General features: G+C 33.9%; 2 protein-coding genes across 4 annotated transcripts in view; both read right to left on the bottom strand.

Moving 5' to 3' along the window:
* The window catches only part of LOC119837655 (IQ motif and SEC7 domain-containing protein 1), a 131,301-nt gene extending 121,882 nt beyond the window's left edge, over positions 1 to 9,419 (bottom strand). For both annotated transcript variants that reach the window (XM_038363372.1, XM_038363371.1), the window contains exon 1: positions 9,180 to 9,419. The gene's annotated coding sequence lies outside the window, so the exon portion shown is untranslated. The remainder of the gene's footprint in view (positions 1 to 9,179) is intronic.
* Positions 9,420 to 11,131: 1,712 nt separating this feature from the next.
* The window catches only part of LOC119837536 (ATP-binding cassette sub-family D member), a 51,611-nt gene continuing 35,854 nt past the window's right edge, over positions 11,132 to 26,888 (bottom strand). For both annotated transcript variants that reach the window (XM_038363131.1, XM_038363129.1), the window contains exons 2-15: positions 21,383 to 21,694; positions 19,860 to 19,991; positions 19,224 to 19,425; positions 18,416 to 18,647; positions 18,008 to 18,147; positions 17,117 to 17,289; positions 16,478 to 16,652; positions 15,869 to 15,975; positions 15,074 to 15,233; positions 14,400 to 14,553; positions 13,671 to 13,817; positions 13,127 to 13,351; positions 12,657 to 12,782; positions 11,132 to 12,368 (exon numbers count right to left, since the gene is read on the bottom strand). In XM_038363131.1, the coding sequence (XP_038219059.1) occupies positions 12,209 to 12,368; positions 12,657 to 12,782; positions 13,127 to 13,351; positions 13,671 to 13,817; positions 14,400 to 14,553; positions 15,074 to 15,233; positions 15,869 to 15,975; positions 16,478 to 16,652; positions 17,117 to 17,289; positions 18,008 to 18,147; positions 18,416 to 18,647; positions 19,224 to 19,425; positions 19,860 to 19,991; positions 21,383 to 21,541 (2,292 nt within the window). In that variant the 5' untranslated portion in view covers positions 21,542 to 21,694 and the 3' untranslated portion in view covers positions 11,132 to 12,208. The remainder of the gene's footprint in view (positions 12,369 to 12,656; positions 12,783 to 13,126; positions 13,352 to 13,670; positions 13,818 to 14,399; positions 14,554 to 15,073; positions 15,234 to 15,868; positions 15,976 to 16,477; positions 16,653 to 17,116; positions 17,290 to 18,007; positions 18,148 to 18,415; positions 18,648 to 19,223; positions 19,426 to 19,859; positions 19,992 to 21,382; positions 21,695 to 26,888) is intronic.

Here is a 26,888-nt window from a genome sequence, read left to right on the forward strand (position 1 = left end):
CCTTGCCACTGTCAGTTCCCGAGTTCATTAAGATAAAGATAGCTCTAATTAAAACGTGGCCATTATAAACAAAAGTTGTAGTAAAAAATCTGTTTATACAAGGGAACCATTAGCGTAGTTAGATAGCAGTTATACCCGTGTAGGTAAACATTTAAAGCCACATATTGTGTATGGTAATGTATACAAAAACTCGATATTTTGGGAAACCCATTGTTTTCAAATATAGGTAGCTCTGAAATAAAATGTCTGAGATACTCTTATATTATTAAACTGGAAACAAGCTCGTGAAACGTTCCCTACTGCGGTTAAAATGATTATGAGCATATCCCAATAGCAATCAAATTAAATATTTTTTTTATACGTGTATACGTGACAACGCGACGTTTAACAAACGAATTTAATTTATTTTTTCTTATTGAGAATTCTTTCGTACATAATTACGTTTCAAATGTACAAGTATTTACATATTTTTTAAGGAATCATATTTTAATATTATATTCATAGCATTTGGTACCTTTGTCGAATGTAAATTGATATCAAAATCAAATCTTACTGAATGAAAGAGGACACATAGTTGGTAAGTTCTACAGAGGTAATGTCCATTTATTTAATTTTACTACTATTCGTGATTCGAAACAAGTATTAATTATTATTATAAATTCCGTGTTAAAAGCTATTTAACATTTTATTGAAGCTTATCATCGATTAGAGAGGTTCATAAACTATATTACCATATTTAATTACACGCTTCTTCGCGAGACAGGCGAAGCGTGGCGGGACAGTTATAATGCGACTACATTTCTCTCAGGGGCCACACTTGTATTGTTTTGAATCTGCTACTTATATACGTACTTTTTTCTTTACGACCACTATTTAACTGCAGGTCAAAAAGATATCGCCTTTATTAGGGCACCACTGATTTAGCCTCGGATTATATTATACCGATGTTATACTTTTATTATACTGTTTGCAAACGAAATTATATTAGTATAATTTCACTTGCAAACAGATGACAATAATTTTCTTAAATAGGTTGAAGACGCAGATCAATAATCGCAGAAAAGAAAAGGCATTGTATTTTAATCAGGGCCCATTGTCTACCTGAACCTAAATTTATTTATCTAGGTCATGGTCAATAAATTGAATTTGCTCAATGCCTAGCCTGAGTCAAGTTCAAGAATGGAACCTTGAAGAGAAGGGATAAAAAGACTTAGGTAAGGAAGCGATGCATCAAAATCTATACTTTTTAATAATACATTGCCAGTCCATTAAAAATATATTTCCTTTCTTACAGGCCCCAATATTTCCATTTTCAACAAGTAAATGCATGACAACTTACACAAATAACGAACGATATCTCTTTCAATACTTTCCACCCTCAAGAGAACTGAAGATAAGACCAATTTAAATAATTTATTTACGGCAACAACAGCTTAAATATAAATGAGATTTCTTGGAAATGCGCGCTGCATCAAGAACTTCTTTCGCGCATTACTTTCTTACGCTTTAATTGAATGAAATAAATAACCACTTAAATATTCTAACGTTCATTAACATTTCATTCATGTTCTGTTTTCACAAATAAATACCGTTATGTAACTCGCGAGATACTACGCCGTATAGTTTATGTATGAACTCGAGTTTGTTCTGGAGAAATACGTGTGTAAGTGATAGATACATATATGTAATATTTTAATATATAATAGCGAGTATATACGTGAGTATTATGCGAAGTGAAGAGCACGTGTGCACAATATAACTTTTATTAAACGCTCACGTGCTGGCTTCATTCGTTTTTGCATGACATGCGTGCGATGTTTCACTTAATATATTGTTGATATGTGTGTAATGTGTACGTATTTCATTTTATATTTAGCCATTTACGCAATATACAATGTAACGTTGATGCTCAAAAATAATTTCATATCCATACCTAATTAGCTGATGAGTTTGTTTGCTTGTTTGTACCCCACTACGAAAAGAAACTACTGGACTGGTTTCAAAAATTCTTTCAACGTTGTATATCTACATGATCCCTGAGTGCTAGGTGTTGATATAAGCTATATGTGTACCACGAGGAGGTCAGAGCGACTAGTCATTTGTATGTATGTAGGAATGACTTAATGAATACTAAGTGGTTTAAGATTTAAAACTTTCATAATAGAAATATTATTATTATAAATTGCAACTTAAACTAATAACCTCGGTTTCTGGCGAAAATTATTTAAATACGTAAGTATTCAGGTCATTGACCTCTCAATCTACAAGGGGACACCAACAAATACTTTTATGCTACAAAGTTTGTATTTCATAGCAAATTTACTGAAACTGAAAATGATTTTACACAACTATTTAATCTATATTTTCCTTAGCCAACCTATCAGGAACAAAATATAACTTGGCTCTACGCCTGAAACCAATTTAATATAATATATTAAACGGGCTTTCTATAGAGTATAGACAATAAATAACAAAAAAATGTCTAGACACAATAAATAAAACTATGGTTAGTATGGTAGTGGTTAATAAAGAGACTTTAAAAATCGGGAGAATGTATGTGATAATCTATGAAACAATTATTTTTTTTTTATGTCATAGCGGGCAACTGAGCTGGGGTTCGCCTGATGGTAAGCAATCACCACCGCCCATGAACATTCGCAAAGGAAGTGCCTCTACTAATGTGCTGCCCGCTTTTATGGGGTAAGGGTAAAGGAAAGGATTTAAAGACTGGAAAGAAGGAATGGACTAGGACGGGTGAGGAAAAGGAAACGGGCCTCCGGCGCCCCCACTCACCGCCGGTTTTCTGTGGGGGTGTGGTACTTCCCCGGTGAGAGTTGGCCCAATTCGTGCCGAAGCGTGTTCGACTACCACAATAGTTTTTATTGCGCAGTCGGTAGCCGCCGGAGTGGTTGTACAATAATCTACACATATTGAGTTTCTCCCATCTGAGCGATTACTAGTTACTTACTGCATTAGCGTTCAATTTATTTCATCACATGCATGATGCAGTAGGTATATCAGTTTTTATAAAACATGTAATACGAGTATAATATTAACATGTCCTAACAGTTATCAACCGCGTCCTATGTTCATTTATCATTGCTTTGTTTTTATTATTCTTCCTGAAAAGCCTTACTTTTGATAATCATCAGGTAAAGAGTGTTAAAGTAATGAATTAATGAATGAAAAAGAAATGAAAATATTTGTATTAATTGAGGAAGTGTTCACGTCCTACATTATATGTATAGATGTTACTACGTTCAAACGCATGACATTAAGATTACCGTTTCGTTATATCTGGACATTTATTAACTGTAAACTACTCAATTAACCCTAAATCTAAGCGAACAGGATAATTCATAACATCATAACTGCCTAAGATACTTATTAAGTATATTTGCAAGTTTTTGCTCGCTTTCACCAGTTTTTAAGGTGGATATTGCTATTGCGTATACACAAGGGCCCTGGGTTATGTCGGACTGCCACTACAATAGTAAACTATCAAATTCATCATCATCAGCCCATATGTTCCCACTGCTGGGACACAGGCCTCCTATGAGGGTTCAGGCCATAATCCACCACGCCGGCCAAGTGCGGGTTGGCACATGTCGTCGAATATTTGAGTCTTGGACATGCCGGTTTCCACATGTGCAGATAAATTGAAAAATCAATTTATTTCCTGCACGCTCGCTCGGTCTCGAAACCCGACTTATCGATTTTAAAGTCAGAGGTTCTCATCACTGAGCCACCACTGCTTTCTTCGATCTATCAACTTAACTCCACTATGTTCCGTCATGTTTCGCTTTCACGAGAGAGACACGGGTGTTGTTAGAATTCGTACGGGACTAACCTACGCTATAACTTGCTAATTATATATCCATTAGAGCTGTAGAGAAGGTGACCTCCCAAGCATGCTCGTGCTTTGGCCATAATGTTATCAAAACATACATTAACATTTTAATAACTCCGCACCCACGAACACACCTACACTTTCTTTATACGTAAAACCAAAATGAGGAGTCTGAAAGCGACACCTTGTTTTAAACGTATTATCAGCCATATTAATTAATATCATAAAGCATCCTAGTATCTTTTGTTTGATTCAAAAGATTCAAAGGATTATACGTGCTGAAATTAAATGCTTCACATCAAATGTATAACGCGAATTGCACATTGGGAAGTTTAACACGCTGTCTAGAATCTATTTCAACAAATCCTTTACTCTAATTCTAGTGTGATTTTTATGTGAAATTAACTCGTATTTGTTTGTGTTTTTGTTTCATAATTGTTTGTTAACTAGACTATGTATTTTTCCAATATTTATTAACGGTATAGAAATGTATTGAGTATAATTAATATTAAGTAGTAAGAACAATATTGTGATTTGTAAGTGTCACGCAACGAAGATACTGAACTCTTTCAAGGCTTCCTGCAGCACGCACTTTGTTCATTTCATTTATAAGTACTGGACACAGATATTGATTTATATACATACAAAGACAACATACAGGTAAATAGAATAACAAATTTTTATTACTACATTATGTAACTATACAGTTATACACATAGCAATATATTTATAAAAATTTATTGAAATCGTAACTACAATATTTGACGGGATCCCCGATTGTTTTGATCTAAAAACCATAAGAATTAAGAATAAATCCGGCACACATATGCACATAAACACGGCATTAACGTCCATTATCGGTTAAAAAACATGAAATTATAAGAGAAATTATTGAATCCAACTGTATTGTGAAATGACTCTTCTAAAAAATTATCAGATTACGTACGGATCGTGATATCATAGATACAATATAGAAAGCGATCAAAAATATATGAAAAGTACTTTTTTATTGAGATGAGATTACACACGTGATCATTCATTCAATAAATTTATTATTTACGCAACATATATGTTAATCTTTTGTACTTTATAAGATAGACAAATACTTTTTTGATTCTGAGCGATATACAATAGTGAATAGTTTTAAACATAATATTAATTCCACAAAATATTCCATGTAATATGTGATCCATCATAATATAATGGATTATCTTCATAATAATGTTAGTCTATGAGGGGTGTTAGGTTTTTATTTCTATTAATTTTTTATTGAAGTCGAAGGCTTAACCGCTGATATAATAAATATCTTATCAATGAAAAAGAGATAAAACAGTATTTTAGAATTATCTACATTGTACAATGTACAAAAAGAAACATTGAAAGTAAATAGGATTACTTATATTTATCTACAATCTATGTACCAGTAATATCTTACAGATCTTCATTACCTTGTTCTTCCTTCTTCCAAAGAATTATCAATATTGGTAAAACACAAAAAGCTCAATCTTTTCTCTTTTTTAATATTTATTATGTTATTTATTATATTATTAGAAGTTTTATATATAGAAGTTTACATTCGAGTAAAATATTACAAGTTAGTAGCTTCATGTTGTGCCTATAGATTCTTAAGTCGTTTCTATTATACAACTTATATTAATATCACCGTTAATTGCATTGTTCCAAAACTATAAGGTTTGGTTCATCTGCTTCCACAAAACATACATACAAACAAAACTTTCTGAACTGTCTATGATATGTGCTTTATAAAATAACGTTAGTAACAAATAATAAAAAATTAAAACGAGATACATATCGTTGCTATAAGTTGTATTCCCGCTGCATTGATTATTATCAATTACGTATCCTCTTATGTAAAAATCACAGAACGAGCGAGGCGCTATCGTTCCCATAGAAAACACCCTTTTGTATAAAACGACGATAAAACCGGTGACGTCATGAGATTCAATTCCAGATGGAAGAATCATTGTTTCGAGCCATTACATCGGTTCGCATGTGGGGCGCGCCTTAAAAACCTCGCTAGGCCATTGCACTGGTCATACCAGGCGAGCTATCGTTTAGAGAGCAGTTTTCTTCTATAAATGTCATAATTAGGTGAAAATCGTTTTAGATAAGGCGAAGAAATGATTTAATAATCGTGTGAAATTACGGATACGTTGAGAATGGAGTTCCGGCGAAGGTTTTCAATTTTTTTGTTGCTAGTCGTTTTATGTGGGCTTTTATATATAAATACGTTTAATAATTACTGTGCATTTGTTTTATCTTCATGTGTTATGAACTACTACTACTTTTTGACATGTATGTTATAGATATCATAATATTTGATTATATCAGAAACACACGTATCAAAAACGACACCTACTCTGTATCATAGAATAATTTTTTTTTCTCGATAATAATGAGTAAGTTGCAGTTCTACTAAGGCATATTTATATAAAACAAATTTTAACAAATTACGGAAACCTATGCCATTTGATGCGTTTCTAATAGTAAAGGTACATGGAAATGTTATATGGACCGAGAAACGAAACTTTGTTCGACTGTGGAAATACTCCTTGCAATGGACTTATAAGTTATTTAACTTGAAAGTTATTTAAGTTATACATTCCTATATCGATTGCGGATAAGTCGAACGTTATAAAAAGTTTTACGTACAAAAACCATTCTGAATCTGTGTTATAACCATTTTTATTCTGTTCTAAAACTGAGCAGCTAAATATCAAACATAATCTATCAATATATCAAGTTAGTGCTTACATCTTATAAGTTACTAGTGGGCGCCCACAGTTTCGCCCGCGTGGATGTCGGTAAAATAAACGACAAAAAGTAGGAAACAGTATTTGTTTTTCTGATTTATTTAACCTATTACCGCTACAAAAAGCCTAAATTTCATACCATCTTTTATAGTTTAGGCGGCGTTCGCCACATCAGGAAATTTTTGGACAATTTTTTTACACTTTAGATCCGATATACCCAAATGACAAATGACAAAATAGGGATCCATAAAATATAGATCCCCATTTTGTCAATATAAAATATAGCCTATATTACTCGCAGAGAATGTAGCTTTCTAATGGTGAAAGAATTTTTAAAATCCATCTAGTGGTTTTAAAGTTTATGCATTACAAACTAACAAACAAACAAAAGTACAAATTCTTCCTCTTTATAATACCTATTAGTGTTGATATATACAAAAGCAAGCGATGCACCAAGCTGTGGGCGTAAAGACCACATTTTATCACCAAAACAGCGAGGAATGTGGTACGACGTAAGTTATTCTTAGCATCAATTTATCTACATTTTTGTCATAATGCATCTGGATAGCTGCAATGCAGGTATCGTAATTGTTCACATAATTGGATGGACGTTTGGGAAAAGTAAATTCCCGCCTTAATACATATTTACGATACATTCGCATTATAGTTTAACGAAAAACAATGCGTTAAGTTTCAAGCTTTTTTAGAATCTCACGACGAAGGGTATAGTATATACACTTACATAGGTTTTGATTGAAAGTATTTTTTACTTATCTAACAATTACCATTATTTTTGCCTGGAAGAGAAAAATATACACAAGTAGCCTGTGCCCGCGGCTTCGCACGCGTTCATTCAGAGTACTTTAATAGATGTTATTATACATATAAACCTTCCTCTTAAATCACTCTATTAAAAAAAAAAACATAAAATCCGTTACGTATTTTTAAAGATTAAGGCATACAAAGGGACATAGGGACATAAGCAACTTTGTTTTATAATATGTAGTTATGATAATACAAATTAAAAAAGCACCAATTAGAGAACAGTAAGTAAATTTATGTTTACGGATCTAACAATAAAACAATGTTCATTTTTTATGATTATTTTAACAAATATAAAATACTTCGGTAAATTTAAATAAACGAAGTCACTTCAAAAATACGGTCAACATGAAACATAAATGCAACAAACTTCACCGAAACGCGACTCACTTTCCACAATTTCATAATTACCAACGCAACTTTCATTAACTTGTACTGAGTCTAAAATGTAAATAGGAATTAAATTTGTTCAGATTTTCAACAGCCATTTACCCTTGGTTCTTGCGGTTAATTAATATAGAAAAGTAACAGCGAAATTGACTGTGGCGTAATCACACAAATTGATAAGGTCAACCATGATCTCATAGTTTATGTGACTATTTATGTGTATGTAACATACATAATGTTACTTCATGTGTGAGTTTATATACGTTTGTAAGCGTTTAAAACAACATTAAAGTTAATGTACAAAATCTCAGACATATAATAACTGTGTGTCTTTTTAAAATGTAAAAAACTATTAATATAATTATATAATTTAACCATGATTATAATAATTTGTTGCTGCTTGCCAGTATCAGTAAATTTGTATTTATTTAGATACATTAATATAGTTCTGAGTAGTAAATAAAGCCAAATGATAGATACAGATATATTATTTTTTATATTCTTTTTGTATGTCTACATATCAATTATACAATAGATTTCTGAATTTGTAGTAGAGAAGTGATCTTTTTACATTATTAAATATTATATATATGTATTGTGCACAAACTTGTTTACAATTTTTTTTTTCATTTTTAAAGAGGATAGAGAGACAGAGATTAATTTTTGAACATGGTAAAATTTAATAATAAAATATAAACAAAGGTAAAGAGGTAATAACAATTGCAACTTTAAATCAATTTACTCTATGCTATATTTTTTTTTCTAGAATACATAAATGACCACTTTGGACATACTTTTAATGTATTTATAAAACATCTACTTCTTATTTATGATCACATGCAGGTAATTTAATATGTATAATATTTTGGTTGTGTATTTTCAAATAGGTAAGATCAACATTAAATTAATTTTCCTTATTAGCAAAAGTTATTACTTAGAACGGTAATTTGAAATGGCAAAACACCATAGATTATATCAATATTGCCCACAAAAAGGGTGATTTTTTATGAAATATAATTAAAAGATTACATATTTTATACCATAAGCTTATTAAAAACCCACGATAACATTTTTAATTATTGTGAATTAATTAAGGACCTCGTTCGTATTAAATAATAACAATGGTCAATGCAATAAGAATAAGAACAAGGTAGGTACTCGTAGAAATGAAGGATACTACACCGTGCGATAAACAATATTCATTTTGATTTCCCTTTGTGTTTATGTTTGACTTGTAAGTTTATATGTGTTGTATATATGATTTAAAATGTAATGAAATAACATATAAAACAAAATATGATCTCGTTTATCATCAAAAAAGGGGGGAAAATATCGATTGTACTCACCACAACAAGCCGGCGAAGTTGAAATAATATTACACAATTTTGTCCACTTCCGCACGTAATTTTCAATCAAATAAACCTTTTTATTCACTGATGATCACAACACTATTTTTAGACAAAGTAAAGGTGTTAATTTCGGTAATAACCATTCACAACTTGATGAAAACACTCTTCATGCAGCGAAATAAACCCATTCACACATCGTAACACCAATACAACCACTGAACGCAACGGCAGCCCCAGTGCCCACAGTAAACTGTCAAATAAATCCATGGACTATTCGATTTTTCTTTTTTCATAGACAAAAGAAGAGAGCGGACAACGTTGAGTTAAAATTAATTCTTAAATAATTTATTATTTAGTAATCGATTATTTAACTTTTTGTTTATGTTAATATAAATTGCATTAATGTTAATAAGGTAATAAAAAAAACATTACATATTTCACCGCCATCTGTAAAGGGTCAGTGGTAATAAAATGTTGTTGGCTCCACATGTGGTACAGACTATTCAACAAAAGATGGCAGTTATATAAAAATAGCTTGTTTGGTAACTTTAAAAATGAAATAAAGAACAATCGTTTATTTGAAAACGAAATAGTTTTATTGTTACAATACAATTAGAATTCTCATGATTTGTAATCACCGAACCGAACCCTCAAAAGTCAATATCCGTCCAGCCACAGATAACATAATACTGTACTGGGTCCAGCGATTTGGATTGTAGTAGTAAGGCGTGCTAAAGAAATGGTCATAGATAGTCACATAAACACATACATAAATAATCTTTTTCGACAGACGAGCTGTGGCAGGGAACGCATGGATGCAGGCCGCCAGTGACCGGTCATGGTGGAAATCTTTGAGGAAGGCCTTTGTCCAGCAGTGGATGTCACGCGGTTGAAATGACGACGACGAAGATTTTTGTAGATAAGAAATAATGCTACATTATATTGTTTTGTATGTCTCAAAGGGTAAAAAGGTCTCACGCAGGTTGATTTTTCCAGTATCTTGTATAATCATTATTTTAATCAATATATAGAAAGTTTTAGCTTTTTCACAAATCACTCACTTGGTGAAAACCACCCGGAAATCCATGCTTTATTGTTGGAATTTATCAGCAAATAGAAAGTCAGAAAAAATCGACAGCGTATTTTATTTCTTATTATGCACTTTTTTTCAAATTCATCGCATTCATGTTAAACCATTTTCCAACAGATTGTGTTAGTCTTCTATCAAGTTATCAGATAGAAGGTATAAAAATCTCTCATAAAGCCAAACTCTAACTCAATATATTTATCCAATGAAACATCTAGAAGCGCTTTTTAGTTGTCGTAACATAGTTTTACTATGTAACGCCGGCTTGAAAAGTAGTTTCTACAGAGAAGAGCTGACAAGACAGTGTAGTGCCTCTTTTCAAACCATAGTATGTGTCTGATTATTGTGAATATATTGGACCAACGCTATCACGAAAAAGAATTATAGTATATTTTATTTAGTTCATTAGGGGACCAATTAGTTAGGGTGTGGTTTGTTTTAAAACTGAAATTGCAGCAAGACCCGTGGTTCTATCCACTCGCAAACTGCTCCTAACAGATGTTTGGATAAACAAAATTCTCACTATCTTGGGAAAAATGGTGTTGCGACAGCTAACATACATCATCCCATCTATGGGATCAGTATTGTTCTTGCACCGCCCGATTTTTTAAATGTTATCAATGTACATATTTACTCTTAAACAGATTTATTATATGGACCTATAGATTGAATGGAAACAATGTGCCCTATCCTATAAATAAAATTAAAAATTTTAAGCCCGCGTATCCATTTTGTGTTGTCGGTTATCTTGAAATTTGACATGTCTAGTCAAACCTAATAGTATTTGATGCATATTAAGGGAATTTTGGAAAAATAACATGACATAAAGAAAAAGTTTACGAGGATCTAAATAAAATCCAACTTCATTTATATAAAACCCCATTTATTTTATCTCTTCGCAACTTTTCTGCACACTACCATACAAAATATTTTTTATCTATTTTACAAAAATATTCACACTTACTATACGTATGCTGGTGTAATAAATAAGAATGTCACAGTTTTGACAATATTGTATAAAAAATCTCTAAAATAAATCAATAAAAAAAATAAACAGCCACATTAATCTTTTTCTCAATTAAATTTTTCATCACTTATTTTACTGATACTAAAAGACATAGAAATTAATATTAACGATAGCATTATTTGGATTGTTTATTATAATCAATAATTTCACCGCACTGGTTTTTTTTATGTACATTGCAACATATATTTTTATAATACAAATTTAGTTTTTCTCGAAAGTTCTATGCTGTACATTTTAAAAGTTGAAAATATAAATTGCAAAAAATCGATGAAAGGTTTCAATGCTTCAATTTCAATAATAATCAAAATCAAAGTCCTCCGTGCAATGATAAAACTATTCCATGCAAAATACAAATCTTTAATCAAATAAAATTCCACAAGTTATTTATAATCAGTACTTAAAATTATCCTAAATCACAAAATCACTATCACATTTTTTCAAACCTCAGTGTCAGGTAACAGTAAGTTTTTACGTTTAAAAACGTGTAAATAATAAACGAAACATGTTCATAATTTTATAACACAGCTTTAACAATTCATACACGTAATATTCTCGAGTTCAAGTACATACACAATCATAAAGCTGTACACCAAATTGATGTTACTTAACACAGGACATAATCTCGTCGCACAATCTCACATTAAAATTTACACCACCAGTCCACCACTATAATTATTACTATTATGAATTCACTATAATTTTGCAGTGTGCATAAATTTTTCCATTACTGTCCACAGACGGCAACAAATAAAAAAAACTGGTAGTATCCTTATATGGTCCATAGATGGCGCTGTATTAGAAAATTGTTAGGGAAAACTTGTCGACAATAGATGGCGCTGTTTTAAATAACTGTTCCAAACGACTGTCATTGAATATAGACGGCGTTGTTTTTACGTATGTTGTACCGCGTGTTCACTCGCTTGGTACCTCGGCAGTTTCACTAATGTTATTAGTTTTGGTGTTCTCGATCGCCGCTGGCGCCAAAGGTGTAATGGCGGGCGCATCCTTTTCCAACGGCCGGAAGGACCAGCTTCCTGCGCCGTCGAATTCTAATACGTGTGTGTGGTATTTCCTGGAATAAGCATAGGATAATTAATTATTTTGATTTGATAATATTCGTATTCTTATCATTAAGCCTTTTAGTAATGTCAAATAAATATATTAATATTTTTTTTATGTTTTTTTTAATGTTTTACAGTCAAACAATCCCCAAATCTAAATAATGGTCTTATCATACAATCAGTATCCAATCATAGCTACAATGTAAAAAGTAGTCTGCTAACTAGGAAACCTCAATCCATATGCATTAAGATTAAATTTCAATCAATAGTTTCGATCTGAAAAACTATAAGTTACTCACCATACACTGGGTCTATGCGTGATAGAAAGTAATGTGATGCCCTCCTTGATAGCCTCCTCGTACATCACCACTTCCGTTTCCATGGAGACGGCGCTCGTACATTCATCGAGTAATGCGTAGACCGGTCTGAAAATGACAATTTACTTTAAAAATTATGCAATGTTTTACAAAACTAAGCACACCCAGCTAATAGGTGCTTTGGTACATTCTGTCCTTCTTGCACATAAATCATTTGATAAATCGTTCCTTTGTATGTTTATCTGCAGCAAAATACACCGATGAAAGCATGGCGTACTTTTCTAACTTGCACCTATGATATGTCACGTGATACATTCCACACCAATTCAAACGCGAAACGGCATGAGACGTCGAATAAGGTGTCACAATCACCATAGGTCACTCATGATGCAGATCACCGCCTACACTCCCCCCCCTCCGCGTGTGACAGACCCGCGCGACGCGCGACTCACCTGTGGTAGAACATGCGCGCGCAGGCGACGCGCTGCTTCTCGCCGCCGGAGAGCGTGGCGCGCCAGTCGCGCACGGCGCGCAGGCCGCCGTGGCGCGCGGCGCACGCGTCCAGCCGCACCACGCGCAGGATGTGCGCCGCGCGCGCCTCCGCCGCCGCGTCGCGCTCGTCCGCGCGCGACGGGTACGTGATCTGGTCGATCAGCGAGCCCATCGACATGTACGGCCTGAACGTACAACTTTAACTGTGAATCTTGTGTCACGGTCTCGTTTATAACAATAGAAATCGATCCCAACTGCAAAGGTTTTATTAATTTTGCTCATTTAAGCACCAAGTGACGAAATTAAATGCTTAAAAATTATATGCAGATGCAACAATTAGTACTAGAAAAATAATCTCAACACTTTTTGGCGCTATTACGGTAAAACTATAATTTTACGAAATAAATTATTTAAATGTAAATGTTATATATAGATATAGACAACATATTTTGTATATAATATAAAACGTTATTAAACACCCAGACATTGTAAACAAACTGGTACCTCTGCGGTATGTAGAACATGACGGGTCTGGCGAGGCAGTGCGGCGGCGCGGCGGGCTCGCCGGCGCAGTGTGCGCACGCGCACGGCCGCGGCACGCTCAGCTCGCCGCCGAACACCGGCCACAGGCCCGATATAATGCGGAACAAGCTGGAATATAGGTATGATTGCAAATCAATTATTATATATACTAGACACTCTAAAAATGTACTTTAAGTCATCATTATATAGCCATCATATTATAGGCAAACAAAATAATTTTCAAAAAAAATCGAGTTTTTACACGCTTTTTATTAGCTTCACCTGTATGTTTGTTTGTTTGTATGTTTGTTTGTTTGTAACTGACTTCTTTGGGCGCGATTTTGACCCACTTTAAACGGCCAGATTTCGTTCAAACTTTGTAGATTTATTGAGGACCGATGACAATACACTAATTTGATAAAATTATTCCAGTTTTCAATTTGCAAAATATGATTTTTGTTAAAGCGTGTTTTATAGTTTTTTTAAACTGTTATATTTTATTATCAAACATTATTATCCCACTTCAAAAAGCCTTCCATTAATTTCACCCTTCTATGTAACTTTTATTTCATCATTTATTTACGGTACTGAATCCACATACTCCAAGATTACCCACCCTTACATACTATTACTATAACCACATTACAGTGCGACTCCAGAAAAGTTCACCTAAAAAATACCCCAATGGTCTACCTAAAAACGTAACCTTACCTAGATTTCCCGCATCCATTGGGCCCCACAATAAGCAGGTGCGTGCCGGGGTTCAGGTCGAGTGTGACGCCGCTGGCGACCACGTCGCACGCGGGCGTCACTATGGGCACGTTGCGGAGGCGGATCGAGAGATCGCTGGTGTATGTGACCTTGCCTGGATATATGAAGACTTATGTTAGAAACAGTTAATGTTTGTTGCGTGGAAATATAAATTATTTCATTTTTTTTTCTGTTTTCTCTTGTGTCGGTAGTGTAGAATATTATAGCTAAGGTGTATTGGTGCTTAAGAAACACTGTTTTTGTATTTTAAATAAGGTTTAAAAATATCATAGGCAAAAAAGGATGGACATCTTTCTATTATCTATGTATTATATGTAATTTTTTACACTATACACATAACTTATACAAACAAACGGGAATACATAATGTTTTAAAACAACTTATTGCGACCCTAAGCAATATTATTAATAATAATTTTATCGTACCGTGGCAATACTTAACGTCTCCACACATGGTCTTACCTAAAGTAAGCGAATTTCTTCGAAACTTTATATGCTAAAAGTTGATGGCGGTTGTGATGATGATTATGTTGATGATAAAGATGATGAAGATGATGCTAATGGTGATGATGATGAAGATGGCGATGACGACACGAATTCAGAACAAAGACTCACCCATCGGCACCGGCTGCTTGTCCCGGAAGGTGACCTGGAAGCCGTTGGCGCTGGGCGCCGCCACGTGCACGGCGCGCACGCACTTGCCGCGCGCCACCTCGCCGAACACGACCAGCATGTCCGACACGCGCGTCGCGTAACCGGCTAGCGTCACTATTTCCTGTCATAGACATTAACCGAGATTAGAATCTCATCTCAATTATGATAGGACATAGTGGAGACAACTTTTTTCATTTATACTATGAGCGGGCAACTGAGCTGGTGTTTCGACTGATGGTAAACAATCACCACCGCCCATGCATATTCGGGGAGAGAGTACCTCTGCGAATGCGCTGCCAGCTTTTTAAACGGCATTTATAAGGAAAGGATTTACAACTGGAAAGAAGGATAGGACTGGGAAAGGTGAGGAAAAGGAAATGATGCATCCAAATTTTGTTGCTCCAAATCCAAACGTTACCTTACTATCAAATTTCACAAATTTCTTCGACACAACAAATATAACTCCCGACATAGTCGTGAGAAGGTACACAAATTGCACATACTAATAAACATAAGAAACATGCCCTCAAGTCTTTTTATTTGTAAAATGAAATACAAATAAAAAGACTTGAGGGCAAAGAATTATAATTATTGTAGTGTTATTAATATGACAGTACAATTATACATTTATTAATAACTGTTATAATTTACTATCTCCTCCGCCCGGAGACGAAAGCACTAAATTAGTTTTTTTACTTTCAAATATTTATTTACTATTTAAACACAATGATTATTTTATACAATTTTGGTACAAACCTTATAACTAGACATGAGCCTCTCAATGGCGTCAGCGGCAGAATTCAACAAATTACGTGACGTTGTCATGTACTCTGTTCGTGCACTGATGCCTTCACCGGCTGTGCCTGAAAAAAGTGTGAGCAATTTTAGGATTTCTGATAAGAAGTTTAGGAAACTGTTATAGGTAGTCCACATAAGGTATACTTTTACAGGATATGTTGTCTGTTCACTTCTATGGAATACAAATATTAAAAGAAACTAGAGTTCCACAATTTAAATATCGTAAATCATCTCCGAAACAGTTGAAAAATATATGTGACTTCCATTCTTCCTACTTGTAAGTAATGCCACGAACCAGTATCACGACAAAAATATTAAATCACCTGATCTTTAATTTCTACCCACCCCACAAGGTCTCTAGACCCTAAACAGATCCACCAACCCATCATCACTCGGTGCCGGTCCAGAGACAATTCATGCAGAACTGCTCCAGTATCACGTACCACAGCATAACACCAGTGTGATATGGGTGACCAACTGTTTTATCTGATCCTGTAAGCCTAAGGCTTGCAATTGGTTAGTTCCTGCCCAAACCAAAAGCACCCTAAACAAATCCGAGTGTCTCACCATCCAGCCGCTTGCCGGTGAGTATGGGCAGCGCCAGCATCACCATCCCGGTGCCGGACCACACGTACTTCATGCAGAACTGCTCCAGCATCACGTACCACAGCTTCTTGTTAAACACCGACGTCATTTGGGCGACCAACTGTTTGTACGCGGATTGCAATTGGCCAAGTTCCACCTGAAATAATTTGTTATTATTTTTTAGAGGTAAAGTATACCAATACTGTAATCAAATCATATACATATCTAATATAAAATATACTGCCATTGCTAAACACAATATGTTAGACCCAGGCCGTGGCCCATTGCTATGTTCATTTTATAGTGATAATGAGTAAAAATCATACATTAGTATTTTATGTGTTTGATTTTATGCGAGTATTATAATTAGCAATAAGCATTTAGAAATTAAAGACTTTTTAAGGGATTTTAAACGCGATTTATTCGTTTATCAGTCCGACGTTTCTAACACTTTACAGTTTACTACCATATATTAGTTACCACTATAATTAGTTAAAACAATAGAAACCAATTGACATTTAGAAGACATATTTCCTAAGCATTATAAAAGTCCGATTCTTAATCATTACACTATCAAGCTAATCTAATCAATAATTTTGCTCCATTTCAAATATTACTTACATTATGTCCCCCATAGAAAGCAACCTCTTCCGCGTGTGCGATTAGTCTGGAATGTACGTGACGCAAATTTGCTTTCATTCTTGCCTCCTCGCCAGCCAGAGCACCGAACCTTGGACTCAGCAAGCGCAAGAGTTGACCAGTTAGACATATGACTACTGTCGCTATACCTGGACCTGTATTCAAAAAATATTTATGAAATCTTAACATATAAATCACAAAAGAGTATCCATTGACGCACAGCCCAACAACTACTGGACCGATTGGACTGAAATTTGGAATTCAGATACCCATTATGATGTTACGCATCCGCTAAAAAAGAATTTTGATAAATTTTGCGAAGCCGCCGTAAACAGTTAGTTATATATTATAATAATAATAAGGTTAAGTTTCTTTAGTTTATATTGAGCTTATAAAATAACCGATCGCTAAAATTTCATTGATTTTTGTACCTTACTATATAATGAAGTCCATGACTAAAAAAATATATACACTTAGTGACTTTTCATATTTTTTTTCATGTTAGTATTCTCAACGATATGCAGCTAACTGATTGTTATAGCATAAAGTAGTAATAGTTTAAAAATCGTAACTTTAACTAGCTTAATACTTATATTTTCCCGTTGCTTCGCACGCATTAAATTCAGAGTAGATTAATATATGTTATTTTACATATAAACCTTCCTCTTTAATCATGGATAGAAATCCATGAAAAAAACCGCATCAAAATCCGTTGCGTAGTTTTAAAGATTTAAGCATATATAGGGACATAGGGGCCGGACAGAGAAAGCGACTTTGTTTTATACAATATAGTGAAGCGAAAAATCAACCAATAAAGCTGATACACACGAAGAAAAGACACCAAATCTTTGCCAAATAAGATTCTCCACTCACCCAGGAATATATTGCCCTTCATCTTGCTGGAATAGCTGGCTAGTGTGAGAACAATCAGCAACAGATCGAAGCACGGCTTCGTCAGCGAGCTGTACAGGTGCGCCACTGACTGTGCGAACACAGACACATCTTCTGTTAATCTGAAAGTTACATTATCTTGTTAAGCAACAATCAATGCTAGTGTTTATAACAATGATGCAGAAGATTGATAAGCCAGTAACTCAAAATAAGTTTAACAACTGTAACTACAAGTATTATACAAATTCTATTCCGTTCATTTACATTTATAAATAAAGATGATAAATCAGCTTTTTGTATCAAATCAATGTCGTGTAAACTATAGGTAATTTTTGTTTTAAGCTTAAGTCTAAGTAACATTGTTTAAAGTAACAAACGAACGGTTCTCACCTATGATCAGCGTTTTCGATTCTTGCGTCCAAATTAGCCACTCTGTAATAAGTTTGGTTTTTGAAATACAGATCATACGCGTGATTCACAAGTCTAGTCCTGAAGGCGAGCGCTAGCCTTCCCTCGAGATATCTTATCATTGAGTTGATGAAAGTGGCCGGTACGGCGATACCGAACCATTGCAGGAGTAGTGCGGCGAACGCCCGCATGTCCTTTTGCACTATGTGTTTTACTGAAAGGCAATAGAGTACATTTTAGCTTGTGTTAGTTTATAAGTATTATGTCACTTTGAACTACAATTTATTGTTAATTAATTTTTCCATACAATCTCCTCAAAATAGAAAACACTAATCAAATTAAAGCACATACATATTATTTGATATTGTACCAACATATCATAGTCCATTATAGTATATAACGGTATCTTACACATAAATTCTAGAAAGAGTTATTATCTCAGTATATTGTATTTATTATTTCCTTAACAAATGTTATTGTTTGTTTCAGTGATGGACACCATACCATGACTAATACTTGCTATTGTTTACACAGTTATGACATAATAATTTAGATTATGAAATAAATCCAAAGAATAAGCTTGTTGTCGAGACAATCATAACAAAGGAAGAGAATTGAATAGACGCAAACAATAACGGTATTAATGTCATAAAGAGCCATGTCGAATTTATTACCCTTCCATTAGCTAATCAATTAATTAATGTCAACTTAAGTAAATGCCAATGTCTGGCAAGTTGACTAATAAAAATTTCCTTACACTTTGAGCTATGCATAAATAAATATATCTCACCGATAGAACCTTCCAAAGACGCAACATATATAGATAGGAAAGTTCTTGAAAATAGACAGAGCGTATGCGCAGTGAGCAACGCCACCTCGTGGCTGCGGAAGCCGGGCACCATGATCTTGGCGAGCGATATCAGCTGCCTGAGGAACTCCAGATTCAATCCTGGCACATGTTCCTCGACGGATTGTGTCTCGTCCGCGTCCTCCTGGAAAATTTCATTGAATATGTACTTGCATATTATATTAAATTAGCACAGGGGTATGCATAAACCCAAATGCACATCCTTGGCACAAAAAAATCGCTACTATATAAAAATAAAAGACCTGAATATAATTCCTGATTCACTTTTTGAGTGTGTTGTGTATAAAGGTCACAAGAAAATAATTACATTTACCACTCAAAATAACCATAAGAAGAGCATACATGATAGCAGCTTCGTACTTTATTGGTCAGTTTCTCATCGTTTATCCTGATACCGGTAGTAATTGTTAAAACTGTGTCATGACTATTCAAAAGTGCTTCTTTAGGAAGAAATAAAAATCTAATTGAATAAATATGTGTTGGGTTTGAGTTTGAATACCTGGATTCCCACAGGCAAAATATGCTTCATTATCCTTAGAACGACCAGCCAATACTTACAATATTCTGTTTATTATCCGTGTCCACATCCCCCCGACACAGCGCACACTGCTCGGCCCCGCACCGCCCCCCACAGGTCTGCGTTTCGGCGCTGCCGTTGCTGACAGCTTGTAGTGTACCATTTTTCGCTACCTGTAATGTGAATGACTTATATGATCCATGGTGGAACTATAAATTTATTTAGAAACATATATAATGATAATTTTGGAAAGATCTTTATTTCGGTCCTAATTTAAATTTCAGTATCAGGAACTGGAAAACCTTTTCAATACATTTACAATTACTTAGATCTAATTTAATCCAACAATACAACAAGTGAACTTTGTCGATAGGTAGACTTGACTACATTGTTTTAATCAGTGTCATCTTTTATTTTCTGAATGTTGACAAAAATGCATGAAAGTATTATTAGGCACCAGGGGAATTTTTCTACATGTTTCAATACAAATCTTTCTAAAATCTATAACACTTAAATGCAATGAGTTTAAGATTAAACGTTTAAAATAATAGCAAAACTGTTCAGTTTTTACAGTTAAGTAATTGTTTATATATTAAGATCATTATATTTAAATCTACCAAGGTCCATATTACATATAATCGTCGTTACATAGTATACCAAAAAACTACATAAAAAACACAAGAAACTGCTTTCTTCCAAGCAGAATTTTCAACAAACAGCACGGTGTTTATATCACGGCACAGCCTGCATCAAGCTATGAGTATAAACATTGTGATGTAAGACTAAAAATATACACACGTGATCAGCTTACATTCCAGCTCAACGGAGTGGAGCCGCAGTCTCGCATTAGCCTTGCGTGTAACTATAATTGCGTCATCATAATGATTTATATGCAAACATCGAAATGGTAGGCATTTTTTTTTTTAATTTTAAATTTATGTTTTATGTAACCTTTTTGAAGATACCGTTATACATTTGAGCCGCCTGAGCCCGGATGACAGATAATATAAATGTAAATGTAATTTAGGTTATTTAGTAAAATGCAGTGTATTTGAATAAATATGATGTATTAGAATGTCATACAACAAAAATCATAATTAATATTAATGCTTCCATATATAATATGTATAAAACATATTCTCGTATTTGAATTTTGATTAGCCATCCATAAAGTTTAATGAAAATAACATTTTAAGCTCGTTTAATATAAATGAAATAAAAACTATAAAAATTTTGAATTATTTTAATCGTTAAAATTGTTTGTTTGTTTGTTCGTTCGTTCGTTTGTTTGTTTATTTTTTTGAACGCACTAATCTCAGGAACTACTGGTCCGATTTGAAAAATTCTTTCAGTGTTGGATAGCCCATATATTGAAGAAGGCCTTCCTCAATATATGGCGAAGCCGGGGCGGACCCCTAATGAGTTATACAAATCTATAAACTAAATGTGATCAAGTGAATCCCCATAAATTATTAATTAAAAATGTCTGTATGTATTGCGTGTGTGTATGTGTGTTTGTGCCTAACTCTTGTAGATGTCACAATAATGAAGAACCAATACTCACTTTATAATTATTGTTATTATGACACGGCGGCGACTGTTTCTTCTCCCTCGTACCGTACACTGCGCACGCGGCGAGCGCCACCCCCACGCCCACGCCCACGGCTATAGTCGGCTGCACCCTGAACGCTTGCTCACGGATCTTCGTCAATATCGCTGGCATTTTGATATTTAACAATCCCTTAATCTCTATATAATATTTCCTTGAATTTTAATAAGCGTAGCTTCGAGATCAATTCAAGTATTGAAATTTACGTATACAGCGAGATATCACGTTGTGTTCACAGTTAGCGGCGTTTTCATCTCGTCCATGTTTCTGAAACAAACAAAATTAAAATATTTTTACACTACAATGTATTATAACAATACATAAATTAACAGTAATTAAGAGTTTATTTAAAAATTCTTCTACCTACTACATTATTTTACTACAAAATTATACATACATTCACAAACACACACTCGTAAATGTCTTATAATATTTTATTCGATATCTAATATGAAATCATAGAAATTAAATTACAGAGGAGGGCGAGTGATGGCGCTATACGATCTATATAGCTCTTTCTTTTTCCTATACTGAAATTACTATATACTGTATGATTTTTTTTATGTCATAGCGAGCAACTGAGCTGGTGGTTCGCCTTATGGTAAACGATCACCACCGACCATGAACATGACCGCTTTTATGGAGTGGTTTAGGAATGGACTGGGACGGCAATCCCCCGCAAAATAAATAGAATATGGAGACATAATTAGTAGTCATCAAGTCTTTTGGAACTTATTAATATCTATACATATAGCGTAGTGAGAACAATAATTAAACTGTGAAGGTAACTTCCTCATGATCATTAGTCATCGTATATAACTTTAATTCGTCATAGATGTTAATGCGACAAGGCTTTTCGCGGTGGTTAAATAAACTATTTTGAACAGTTTATTTCTCTCATTTTTATTGTAAACATTATAAGGTGACTATAAAATATTTACATTTACATTATAAATTGTGTAAATGAAATGACCTGTGGTGCGGTAATTTTCAAATAAAAAAAATGGTCAAAATCGGTTCACCTCAGTCAGCTTAGTCGAAATTTCTGAGTTACAAACAAAATACCGTTGATTTAGGTCAAATCGATGAAAAAAAAAATACTATTCAAAAACATGTTTAAAAGATATTTGCAAACTACAATTATTCTGTTTGAAAACGATAAAGTTTTTTTACAAAGCCGATGCAATATAATAATGTACCGACCGTATTCGAAGTTTCAAACACGATTCGATTCGTACTAACTTCGAGTTAACCTTTATACGATCCTCAAACGGATATGCCTAAGCGAATGTTCCAATAAATAACAATATAGAAGTAACCACTAAGCGCATGATTTACGTAAAACATCAACCTCATGCCGCTCGACGAATACGAAATCACTGCCTTCCTGGTGGCAATATGTTTTTGCTATGCCAACAACAAGGTACAGTCGTTATTGTGAATTTCAATAGACGTCGCGAGAAAAAAACAATTAGCACCAACTCCGGCGAATACAAAAGATCTAACTGACGCACGAATATATAATTTGTATGTAAAAAATCTTAAGTGACAACCAGACGCAGCAGCTCTCTGCATTCACATAGTACAATTATAAATTCAAATAGAGTTTTTATCGGCGAACGTGACTTGAGGGTCAAACTGACAGAAAATTTCATAGTTGCTGCAGCCTGTGCTGGGTGCCTGCGCAGGATCGGCGCTAATAAATAAAATCTTGAATGGCTAGGTACCGCTCGCTTAACGTCCGTTATATATTCGCGATCGAATTATTATTCTACTAGCTGTGCCCCGCGGTTTCACCCGCGTAAGTCCATATCTCATAGGAATATCGGGATAAAAAGTTAGCCTATTCGTTATTCCAGTTATCCAGCTATCGGCGTACCAAATTTCATTGCAATCGGTCCAGTAGACTTTTGCGTGAAAGAGCAACAAACACACACATCCTTACAAAGTTTTGCATTTATAATATTAGTAGGATTAGTAGGAAGTAGGATTAGTTGGAAGTGGGATAGTTGGATAGTAGGATAGGATAGGATTCTATATTCAAAAATTACAGAATAAATCACCCGTTTCGTACTGATAATGATAATACAACGATTAAAAACAATCTATCACATATTTACAAAATATAGATTTATAGCACATACCGTTATTATTCTGATATAAACAACATTGTCACAGATTACTAAATAGTTACTACGTACATAATGTTACTTCTAGTACATTCCATTTAGAATATTCAAATATCTTTACGAAATCGTTGCAAAATCAAAGCGTTTTCGAATTTAACATTTTTATAATGCCACAGCTCCAGATTAGATATCGTTATTATCTTTTATCTGGTCCGTCTCAATAAATTGTAATTAGATAATTATATGTAGTAAAACAATAAAAATCTTTAAAACAAAGTGGATATAATTAGAAGGTTTTGGAAGGATTTATTCATGAACACTTCTTTGCAAAAATTTAAAATTATAATTAATAAGTATTCTTGCAAAACAACGACATTGTATACATGAAAACAAAAAGTAAAAATTGAATTTAAAAAATGCCGTAACCAAGGATATCCACAAACAGAGATATAATGATTTTTAAATTATAGTCATCAATGTTAATAGAATTTTAATGATGAGAACGATAAGAGCATGAATAATGGAGATCATGGAAATAGTCTTGACTTCATATAAAATGAGCTTACTATGCTTGTGGTAAAAATGATCAACATCTAACAATGTCATCTATTAAATAATGTATAGGTCCAACTGTTGAGCCTTGAGGAACTCCCATGACGTTAATGCAAACAACGTAATTTTCTTCACTGTGCACTTCATCTACATGAGACTTATCTTTAATTAAGAACTCTCCAATATCAGTTAATACTAATTTTAAGCCAAGCTCAGTTTTTAATAATGCTTTTTTATTCCAATTTATATCATACCAGTATCGAAGTAAGACTCAGTAATCAATACATGATAAAATTGCTTAAGTCCATTTGCATCTTCATTTTCGAATTTAAATTCGATCAACGCCTTCCTCAATTTACCTACTGTGTTTAATATTAGACTATCGATTTAAATGTATAGAGCATCCCAAGTTTAAATCGGACAACACGAAATTATTTCTTATTATTTGATCGATCTTTTAAGGATAACGTTTGATGTAAAACTATGCAAATATAAATTTGCCAATTTAAGATTATGCACAACTGGTTTCATGCTATTTTTAGACACATTATTTAATTGCAACAAAGGTTTTTCGTATATTTGTCAATTTATCAAGTACCTATACAATATAATAAACCTTATTTAAATAGCTTGAGCATAGTCCACGTCTCGTAAGTCTCTCAGTCACGACATCATTTGCAACATAACAAGAAGCCATAAATCCATGTAAGTTATTCGTATATAAACTATACAACGTGGTTCTTTACATTTCATGATGTCCAGTTTCCTTATAGTATTCAAATAATAATTTTTGTCCACATGAGATTTTCTTTTAATTCGTGTAAATACGTAGGTACACGTGCCAAATAAACATATATATTTGATAAAACATAGCAGACTTCTCTGAAGGCTCCATAAGTTTCCCATTGATTTAATCTTAAGACGATGCAAAAAAAACTATGCATAAAAACATAAAAACCTACATACAATTATTGTAATTTTTATCGAAAAAAAGCAGTGCGAACACAGTGAATAGCAATACAATGAGAAAGAATAACACTACCACAGATAATCAAATACTATACATACTTAGATTGTGAAGTATCACAGTCTAATAAAATCCATTCTCAGTAGAATAACTCTACGATAAAGCATTTTATTGCTAATGGAGTCGGGAACGTATTTCACTTGTATGTTTTATAACTCGATAACTAAATGTAACATTTTAGAAATACTTTGCATTGTGATTGATTGAGTGAAATTCTTCATATATTTTTTATTTATTTAAACGTCCTTCTAATCTAGGCACTATAGAGAATATACTGTATGAGCTAAAATACTTAAATTTTGTACCAAAATTAAGTATACAATTACCGAAGTTTATTGATTTGTCCTTCTGTAACAAAGCAAGGTTATGGTTGGTTACTTTCACATTTATAATATTAGTAAGGATGAATGTTTTTTTAACTGATATCTAATCTCCTATAATAGTATTATCCATATATCTTACTTCCTACTAATATTATAAATGCGAAAGTTTGTAAGGATGTGTGTGCGTTTGTTGCTCTTTCACGCAAAAACTACTGAACCGATTGCAATGAAATTTGGTACGTAGATAGCTGGACGACTGGAATAACATATAGGCAACTTTTTATCCCGATATTCTTACGGGATACAGACTTACGCGGGTGAAACTGCGGGGCGCAGCTAGTATTTGGTATATATGAAAGATGGGCCTTAAAGCACAAAACACCGACGGTTTCAACTACACTCGTTTAGGCTTAGCAAGCAACACGTGGACATTTGACAAATATCACCAACTAGCGGTCCGCCCCGGCTTCGTCGATAATACATTATACATAAACAGATGTATAATATACATAAACCCTATAAGTACTCACGGGTCATGTTCATATCCCACAGGCAAAGAATTTTACAATCATTTCAGTAGTTCCTGAGATTAGCGTGTACAAACAAACAAGCAGAAGTACAGATTCTGTTCCATGAATCATTATCAAGATCACACCACAATCCAGCCAATATTACAAATTCCCAAATAAACTGCTATATACATACTATGAGCTTAACCAGTACAGCATATCGTAATAACCCATGATAACATTATCACCTTGACCCAACCCCAAGGCCTTCGAACTAGTTCCTCAACATTTAACTGTTCACAAACGTCGAGTTAACGAGTTATTTGAAACATGATAAATCCTTACTGATATAAAAAATGCGAAAGCGTGTATGTTCATTTGTTTCTTTATCTTTCTTTCACGTCGCAACGGAGCGATGTTTTGGTATGATATCGATGGCTACAGATAGATATAGGCTAGATTTTACCGAAACATCTCGTTACCATGGTAATGACCACGCGGGTAAAGCCGCGAGCGAGAAGCTAGTGATGAATTAAATCACAACGAAATAATAAAAATCACACGCGTATGCGATTACAAGAACTCTTGCATCAATGACTCAGCCAATGCCTCGGATATTATATTTGTCCGAACCAAATTATCGCAATTGCTTGGTTAACACTTGATAAAATGTAGATGTAACTCAATTTACACTATTTTTATTCTATAGGTTTTTTCATTCGAGTACTATTGATAACTGAATAACAAATAAGGTTTTTTTAAAACATAGGTATATCTTAATGTATAAAAATCCAGTGTCATGATGATGAGATGTATGTTCCCAATGAACTCTTCACCAACTCGAGCGATTTTGACGAAATAAGGCATTTTATATGTAACTAGCTGCGCCCCGCGGTTTCACCCGCGTAAGTCCGTATCCCG

This window comes from Zerene cesonia, chromosome 28, assembly GCF_012273895.1.
Source record: "Zerene cesonia ecotype Mississippi chromosome 28, Zerene_cesonia_1.1, whole genome shotgun sequence".
Lineage (NCBI taxonomy): Eukaryota > Metazoa > Arthropoda > Insecta > Lepidoptera > Pieridae > Zerene > Zerene cesonia.